Source organism: Medicago sativa, chromosome 1, assembly GCF_051527215.1.
Source record: "Medicago sativa cultivar Bolivia chromosome 1, Bolivia_mono, whole genome shotgun sequence".
Taxonomy (NCBI): Eukaryota; Viridiplantae; Streptophyta; class Magnoliopsida; order Fabales; family Fabaceae; genus Medicago; species Medicago sativa.
Window position 1 is genome coordinate 82,590,503 of NC_140749.1, and position 8,392 is coordinate 82,598,894.

Consider the following 8,392-nt stretch of genomic DNA (forward strand, 5'->3'; position numbering starts at 1 on the left):
TTTGAAAGATATTATTATCAACAAAGAAGAATAACTGATATCATTTATTCACTCCCTACTATTTTTTTAAAGTTTTATGCTCTTTGATATTTTTAAGGAACTCATTCTCCTTCCCCTTCTGAAGCTCCAAATCGAGGTATACAACTCCACATCACTGCTCAAAAGAAAAAAAACTCCACATCACCCTTTTATTTTAGCGAGAACAAGAAAGAAAGTAAAAACTAAAATGTTATCATACATATGATGTATATATATTATATCTTACAATGGATATTTATCTCACATGCATACAAGTTGGAGGCAAATAATGCCTACTTATTTATATAGTATAGCAACATCATGTAATATAAACCACCACAAATAATAAAAACTAAAATGAGTAGTATGTCACACCCATTTTATAGTACAACTGAAACCATTCAATTTAGAGAAATCAACTGTATCTCTTTAAAACTAATGATTTCCAGTAAGTTGTACCGCATAGTTGACAGCATAAGATTTAAGTCCACTTTAGAAAATATTATATCTTCTCAAAACATTTTTAATATACTTAGATATAAATTCTTCGACTTTAAACAAGTCTAGGAATAGCCACAACTTTGAGGGGGTTCTTCATCTCACAAGATAGCTTGAGCACCTCAGTGAGGTCAACAGGATTATCCATGTCTTGAAACCATTGAAACTTGTGAACCAATCTAGCCACCCAAAGACTCACAGTTACAAGCCCTAGGTTCCTACCTGGGCAAACCCTACGACCAGCTCCAAAAGGTGCAAGCCTTAAATCAACACCCCTCACATCCAATTCTACACCTCCTTCACTCTTCAAAAACCTCTCAGGCTTGAAGACAAATGGATCAACCCACACATTGGGATCGTGGGTTATGGCCCACATGTTGACCATTGTTGTGGTGTTGGTAGGGACCACCATTCCATTGCTGAGCTGGACATCTGACGTGGATAAACGGGCCCATGAAAGAAGAGGTCCAATTGGATGAAGTCGCAATGTTTCTTTCACTATGGCTTCTAGGTATGGCATTTTTGTGACATCAGCATCTGTAACGTTGTCTTTGTCTCCTACAACGTTGTCAAGCTCTTCTCGAAGTCTTGTTTGGATTTGTTGGTTCAAAATAAGCTCTGCCATTATCCATTCAGTAAGAAGTGCTGTTGTATCCGTGCCACGAAATATCATCTCCTGCAAACCGAACTCATCAACAAATATATTTTGCGATATTAATTAGAATTGGAAAATGCTACTTCTCAAGAAAAATAGCTTCAAGAATTTTTCAAGACACAGTTGGCAAATTTTAATTGGATGATTTATTTGTCCACTTCCTATTTTTCAGCCACACCTCCTTGAATTGTGGCAAATAGTGCATTGTGATTGGCTACTCTTTATTCTTGAAGAATTCTTGATGTTATTTTTCTAGAGATATAGCATTGCTCATTAGAATTAGTTTAAGAGGGATGCTATTTCGAGCGAGAAAAACATCCCGGAATTTCCACGAAACATTTAAGTCGTTGGATCATCTCCTGCCTTATAGGAATACATGGTGGATGGGTAGTTAAAATAGGAAAAAGGTGGGGCAGGGTATTTGTATAGAAGACTCGTGATGATATCGGGATAATTTTGTCGCTGAATGTAGCATTTTTCTTAGTTTAATACTAGTACTAATGATGATAACAAGTTTAATACTAGCTAGTATTGTTTAAGGTTATTTACTAAAGTTGGTTATATTAGTTGTACTTTATAGTAAGTCTTACTTCTTAGGTCCAACACTAATGAACTTGATGCATAGATATAAAGGACGAGTGAATCAAATTAATAGATTATATCATATCATATCAAGTCTAATATTCATCATTACAAAATTGTAAGGTGAAATATGTCACTCTTTATAAATTTTAACCAGACCTAATCTTTTTTTTTTTGTCTGTAGTTGAAAAATAGAAAAATCATTATAAACTCACACACACCAAATGCCAAATGAAAGACCTATATTTAAACGGGAAGCAGAAATATGCAAGATAACAATATTGATATTTTACCCTAAAAAAAAAACAATATTTTTTTGAAGAAGCTAAATAGCCCACCCAAATTGGCACCGGAGAGAATCGAACCTGAGACCTTGCGGAGGAGCACACTCCCAAGTCTTATCTTTATTTATTCTATATGATTTGAATTTTTTTAATAAAAATATCAATTTGTTAAGCTATGATTTGATCAGTGTATAATTTTACCCTTTTAAAATCAATGAACTATTTATAATTAAATATGCAAGTTGACAAACATACAAATCTTGATACATGCAAACAAATCGTGCGTTTCAAAAACACTAAAACTTATGACTATCATAGGATTGAAGTCACGTGTTTTTCGTATTTGTCTCCATTTTGTCCTCCACTAATGATGAAAATATATTTGACTTGAGAAAGAAAAAATCTTTCTCTTTGAACTGCATGACATTCTCTGGCCTTTTTCTCTCGCCTAGGTATATACATACGTATTAAGATATTCATGGTCAAACATTAAGTTACACTCACTCCTTTTTGTATTTATGCCTAGCCTAGTATTACTACTATTTTGTACAAATCATAAACTTGTTTTTGTATATTGAACATATGTTTTATTGAATCCTTCACCTATTCACTCTTTTTTATATATTATTGTAATGGTAAAATAATTGATAAGATGAGGTATGATAATAATCTATTATTAAAAAGGAATAGAGATAATATAAAAGCACACAAACCCATAGAATGGCAATGATGTCGTCCTCTTGGAGCTTCTCATCCCCTTCAAGAGAGAGTAGAACATCTACAAAGTCAGAGTCATCGGAAAGCATCTTAGAAGGAGCAGTTCTATGTTCATCCAAAATCTTCTTAACAAATTTCTTAACACGGGGAGCAAGAGCCGAGCACCGTTCGCGAATACAATAAGGATCATAAAAGAAGCTAATCCAAGGCACATAATCAGACCAATTGAAAGCTCCTAAAAGCTCAAACCCTTCCTTCACCATCTCATGCAGCTCTTTAACGTGACACTGTTCTTGGTTGTATAATCTACTTCCAAAAACAGTGCCCATAACGTTATTAAGAGATGCATCTTGAAGGTGCTTTCTTAGACAAACAAATCCAAGTTTGGATTGTTCATGAGCTATGGAGCATAACATGACGGCGCAATCTAGCCTACGACCAGCTTCGTGGGCTATAATGCGTCGTGAAGAGAAAAGGTTAGTTGATGCTACTTTACGTAGCAAACGCCAATATGTTCCACTTGGTGCAAAACCAATGGCACGATTAAACATAAGGCTTTTAGCAGATTGTTTAATGGGACGGTTTGAAAAATGTGGTGAGTTCAATATTTCACGTGCTATGTGAGGGTTTGAGGTGATAACTGCAGGGGTTGAGCCTAAACTAAAGGCCATGAGTTGTTTTGTGGATGATAGGGTTGAAGCTATGGATGCAAGTGTACGGTGAGGTAGGTTATGGTTTAAGGTGAATAACATGCCAACTATTGGGAGTCCTTTTGGTCCTTGTATAGTGATTTGACCCATTTGGTTTCTTTTATTTCTCCAAGCTATGCCTCCTTTTGGGATTGTCCATTTTAGAAATGCAATGGAAAATAGTGCAAGTAGGATTACCAAGAGGAGATTGTTAAGTGCTATGGGTGGAAGTGTAAACATCCACCAATTTGTTTCTAATAATGAGGATGAAGGTAAACCCATTATGTGAAGGCAAGGAATGAAAACAAAGGCTGTGGAAGAATGCAAAAGAAAGATGGGACTTGAGAGGATTGATGTTGAAGGAGAGGTGAGAAAGCTTGGTATAAATAGCTGTGCATGCATGGGATGAGATAGAGGTTTTTGGGGTAGGATGGTAGGGTAAATCTTAAGATATTTGTATAGAGTGAGTCACCACAATGGTATTAATTAAAATTGTAGTCGTTGGTCAATTTAATCTATAAATTTATGAATAATATTTTAGTCCTTGAAATTGAAGACCATGCAAACCAATTTAGTCTTTGCTAATCAACCTTGATAACGTAAGTATAGAGATCAACATAAGAACATCTATGATAGAGGTCTTTTCTTATTTAATATATTAAATAAATAAATTCATTGTGCTGGAAGAAAATTGTAGCTCTCATATGCACCATTTTTTAAGAGAAATTCTTGTGAGACCACAAGCTTTTGGATAGTATAAGGTTTGGACAAACTCACAAAAATAAAAATAAAAGTATGGAAAGAAAAGAGTTAAATAACGTGTATTTTTTAAATAATTAAATGATATGTATTTTTAGTGTCCCACTTAAATTTAAGCCGAAAATCTTGTGCCCTATATAACGGGAATGGATCCTCTCCACTGGAGAGGATCCTCTCCAGTGCCATATATAACTCCTCAGTTACTTTTTTTTAACCGCACTCTTCAATTTATTTCGTTTTAATATTAAAAAATTCATTTATTGAAGTTCGACATTTTTTAATCTAAGTTGGTGGTTTTTTTGAAAAGAAACGATATCTGTACAATTTTTTGTTTTTGTTTTTACAATTTTCTATTAGATTAGACTTATCCATGTCAGTTCAAAGTTGTATTTTTAATTATCCTTCTTAAAAGGTGAATAGAAAGTCCGTTGCGTGCAAATGGGGTTAAAAGGTACGTGGTGTTGCTGAATCGCTTTGGCTACACTTTTCCTACTTCTATGGTACTGAGCAATGACCAAATATCATAGTAGAAGTTGCTTTTCTTATTGTTATTAAGATGATAAATTAAAGATGATAATTAGCTCAATGTTCAACGAATTTTATGTAAATTCTAATACTCACTTAAATTTTGAAATAGATTTAACTTAATTTTTACTTAACTAGCTTGTAATGTGTTCCCCGTTATAAATTTATGTGTAACATTGTTCAATGATGTGAGTCACTTGAGTTTTGTTTGAGTGTTTGGAGGGGTGGCTTTGGATAGTGAAATCTTTCCTATTTTTTGAACGAGTATTTTTTTAGTCCTTTAAAATAGTCTCTATAAATTTTTAGTAAAGATTAAATTTAAAAATTTATTATTTTGTAGAGACTAAAAACATGTTTAAACTTTAAAATATTTTGACTTTCCTTGTTATATCCAAAAGTATTCTTATCATTAAATTTGATTAAATATATGCATAAGATTTGTTATCATGTCATTGCATTTGCATGGTATTTCTTATAAGCTATGCAACACATGTCTTTGTATTTAATTTAAGGAAATACATTATTTTTTTTGAAATTAAAAGAGTATGCTTATAGCATAATTTAAGGAAATACATGTCTCCGTAGTTCATGTTAATTTTTTTTTTCCTTTAAGAAACTAAATTAGTAACCTAAATCGGCATTGAGGAGGAACACGTTTCAAAATTTCAATATCACCACAAAATTAACTCAAATGAGCTTAAGTTTATATTAAACATAGATACAATTTTAGTCTCTAATTTATGTTATTTGCAATTTTGATTCCTTTAATTTCTTTTCGAGCGATTTGTTAAAAAAAATTAGGTCTCCTTCAAAGTCATTTTTTTTTTTTTTAAGTTTCTTCATTTCTTTCCGTTTGTTCAAAATGACCCTCCAATTCTCATAATCTATTAAAAGAAATGGTTAATTAAGTTTTTAGTCCCTATAAATATTCACAGTTTTGTATTTAGTCCCTATAAAATAAAATCACACTTTTTAGTCCCTGTGACATTTTCCTTAAGCATTTTAGGGACCAAAAATGTTGATGGAAATTTTTTATAGGGATTAAAAATGCTAATGGAAAATTTTTATAGGAACTAAAAATGCTGATGAAAAATTTTATAAGGACTAAAAAGTGTGATTTTATTTTATAGGGACTAAAAACAAAATTTTGAATATTTACAGGGACCATTTACTTAATTAACCCTAAAAGAAACACTTTCTTGCTCTGCCTTGCCTTTTTCTTCTAAAACGAACAACACAACCACAATATTTATGGTGGTTAGGTAAACTCCTGCTAGTTTACAAGTCGAGTTTAATCAGGTAAAACGAATTGAGGTAAACTTTTAGATTATAAAATCTTGGTTGGCGAACTCTTAGGTTATAAAATCTTTGTTGGCGACGCCGTCGACAAACGACGTACGACGTTGAAAGAATAAAAACTCGTAGCTTTCAATTTGAGCTGTGGAGAGAAGAAGAGTTTCAAAAGCGTACAGATAATTGAGATCCAACATTGTGAAATTATGAGTTTGTTACGAATCTTTTACTTATGGTTTTGAGAGAAACAAATCAGATTAAGATTTTGGTCCTTTCAACCTGAAGGTGGTTGGGAAAATGATTAAGTTTTGATCTATTCTTACTTTGGTCCTTTTGTTTTTGTGGACAATAAAATAGGCTGAAGAATTGTCAACTCACGTGCCACACAAGCGTGTGGTTTGTCATAGTTTCATAGGACTACGACACTTTAGTTCTTAAATGGAAAACATATAATAATCACTTTGGTCCCGTAATATATAAAAAGTAATCACAAATTCACAATAATCTTTCAATGTATCAAAATTTTAAAATAGTTTATAATTGTGTATTTTATTAGTCAAAATATTCTGTGACGCTAAAACAATCTATTAATACTCACAATACCAATTTTCATGTAAGGACTGAAATCACAATAAGTAAATACTTATAAGTACTTGAATGACAATAAGTAAATATATATTTTTCAAAAAAATAAGTAAATATATCGAAAAATTAATATAAAAATATTAACGAATTATTTTAATGTCTTTTCCCATTCATTTTTGCAATCAAGACCAGCATAGTCCAGGGTTGTCTCAACCATTAGGCCAATAAAATCCTTGTTTTAGGCCTCAACTTTTTTTATTTTTTATTGTTTTTAACTAGTATGTATGTATATATAATGACTAGTAATGAGATAGCAACATTTCTTTCATATTTGTAGTTTCCATAAAAGTTTGATTTTTGTGATTCAAACTCATTAATTATGGTTAATATTGAATTAATACACATGTGTTGTTGCAATGAATTGCAATTTTCAACGATTGATGTTTGTAGTTTCCTTTATTAACGTTGTGATTGACGCTCTTTTTCTACAATAAGTAAATACTATATCGAAAAATTAATATAATAATATTAACGAATTATTTTAATGTCTTTTTCCATTCATTTTTGCAATCAAGACCAGCATAGTTCAGGGTTGTCTCAACCATTAGGCCAATAAAATCCTTGTTTTAGGCCTCAACTTTTTTTATTTTTTTATTGTTTTTAACTAGTATGTATGTATATAAAATGACTAGTAATGAGATAGCAACATTTCTTTCATATTTGTAGTTTCCATAAAAGTTTGATTTTTGTGATTCAAACTCCTTAATTATGGTTAATATTGAATTAATACACATGTGTTGTTGCGATGCATTGCAATTTTCAACGATTGATGTTTGTAGTTTCCTTTGTTAACGTTGTGATTGACACTCTTTTTCTAATGTCCGTGCATCGAGTTTCCTTTTGTCTCTTACTTTTGATCTCACGATTATCTTTTGAGTTGACTTTATTATCTATTGAAAAAAAAATATCAAATGAAATAGAGTTTGATTTAGGCCTAAATATTGGTGGCCTAAGTATTGGTTGAGACGGTCATGCTACATACTCGTAAGTATTTATTTAAGAGTTAACTTGAGAATTTATCTATATTGATTTTAAATTTCGTCAAAGAAAAAAAAAACTGTACTAATTGATTTAAATGTTAAATGTTTTCCATTGAACCATGGACTAAAGTGGTTCTTTACTTGTTTTTCATCCCATAAAACATTTCGGGATCTATCTAACTTTATACGCAAGTTCCAATATCCGGCGTTGAGGAGGGCGTGTGTTAGGGCGGGAGGCGTGGTGGTACATCGTGTGCGCTTCCTTTCTATTCACACTCAAAGCACGCTGCTCAAAGACTCACCTCACGTGGATACGAGTTATTCAAGAATGGAGAATATACTCCGATGCAATTTTTACTCCCAAGGCCAATATAACTAACTTCAAGCTTCAAACAAGTGCCTTAGAGTTACTTGCCAATGGCTCCTTCTTCAACGGTAGTGTGTACACACGGACAATACACCCTCCGGTCACTAATATAAGCAAAAATCTACATTTTAGGTTCATTCATTTAATGATGTATGTGGTCTATAATAAAGACCATGTGCATCATTAAATGAATGAATCTAAAATGTAGATTTTTGCTTATATTAGTGACCGGAGGGTGTACATAGTAAAGTGTTCATATATAAACTTACTTAAATAATGACCTAGAGCGATCATAATAATGACGATGTTAGGGCCGTTTTTATTACTTAAATAATGACCTAGAGCGATCATAATAATGACGATGTTAGGGCCGTTTTTAA

At 32.2% G+C, this 8,392-nt stretch overlaps 1 protein-coding gene across 1 annotated transcript; it reads right to left on the reverse strand.

Moving 5' to 3' along the window:
- Positions 1-454: 454 nt before the first annotated feature.
- CYP78A7 (cytochrome P450, family 78, subfamily A, polypeptide 7) lies at positions 455-3,725 on the reverse strand. Its single transcript, XM_085739759.1, has 2 exons — positions 2,751-3,725; positions 455-1,192 (listed from the first exon to the last, which is right to left on the reverse strand). The coding sequence occupies exons 1-2, from the start codon at positions 3,723-3,725 to the stop codon at positions 572-574; spliced, it is 1,596 nt and encodes a 531-aa protein (XP_085595885.1). The 3' UTR covers positions 455-571.
- Between the last annotated feature and the right edge of the window lie 4,667 nt (positions 3,726-8,392).

Bases quoted from the DNA above. Each gene is read 5' to 3' on its own strand.
- CYP78A7 (XM_085739759.1), bottom strand. From the start codon at position 3,725: ATGGGTTTACCTTCATCCTCATTATTAGAAACAAATTGGTGGATGTTT. The intron at 1,193-2,750 runs GTTTGTGTGCTT...TTCGGTTTGCAG, and splicing joins ACATCATTGCCATTCTATGG to GAGATGATATTTCGTGGCAC.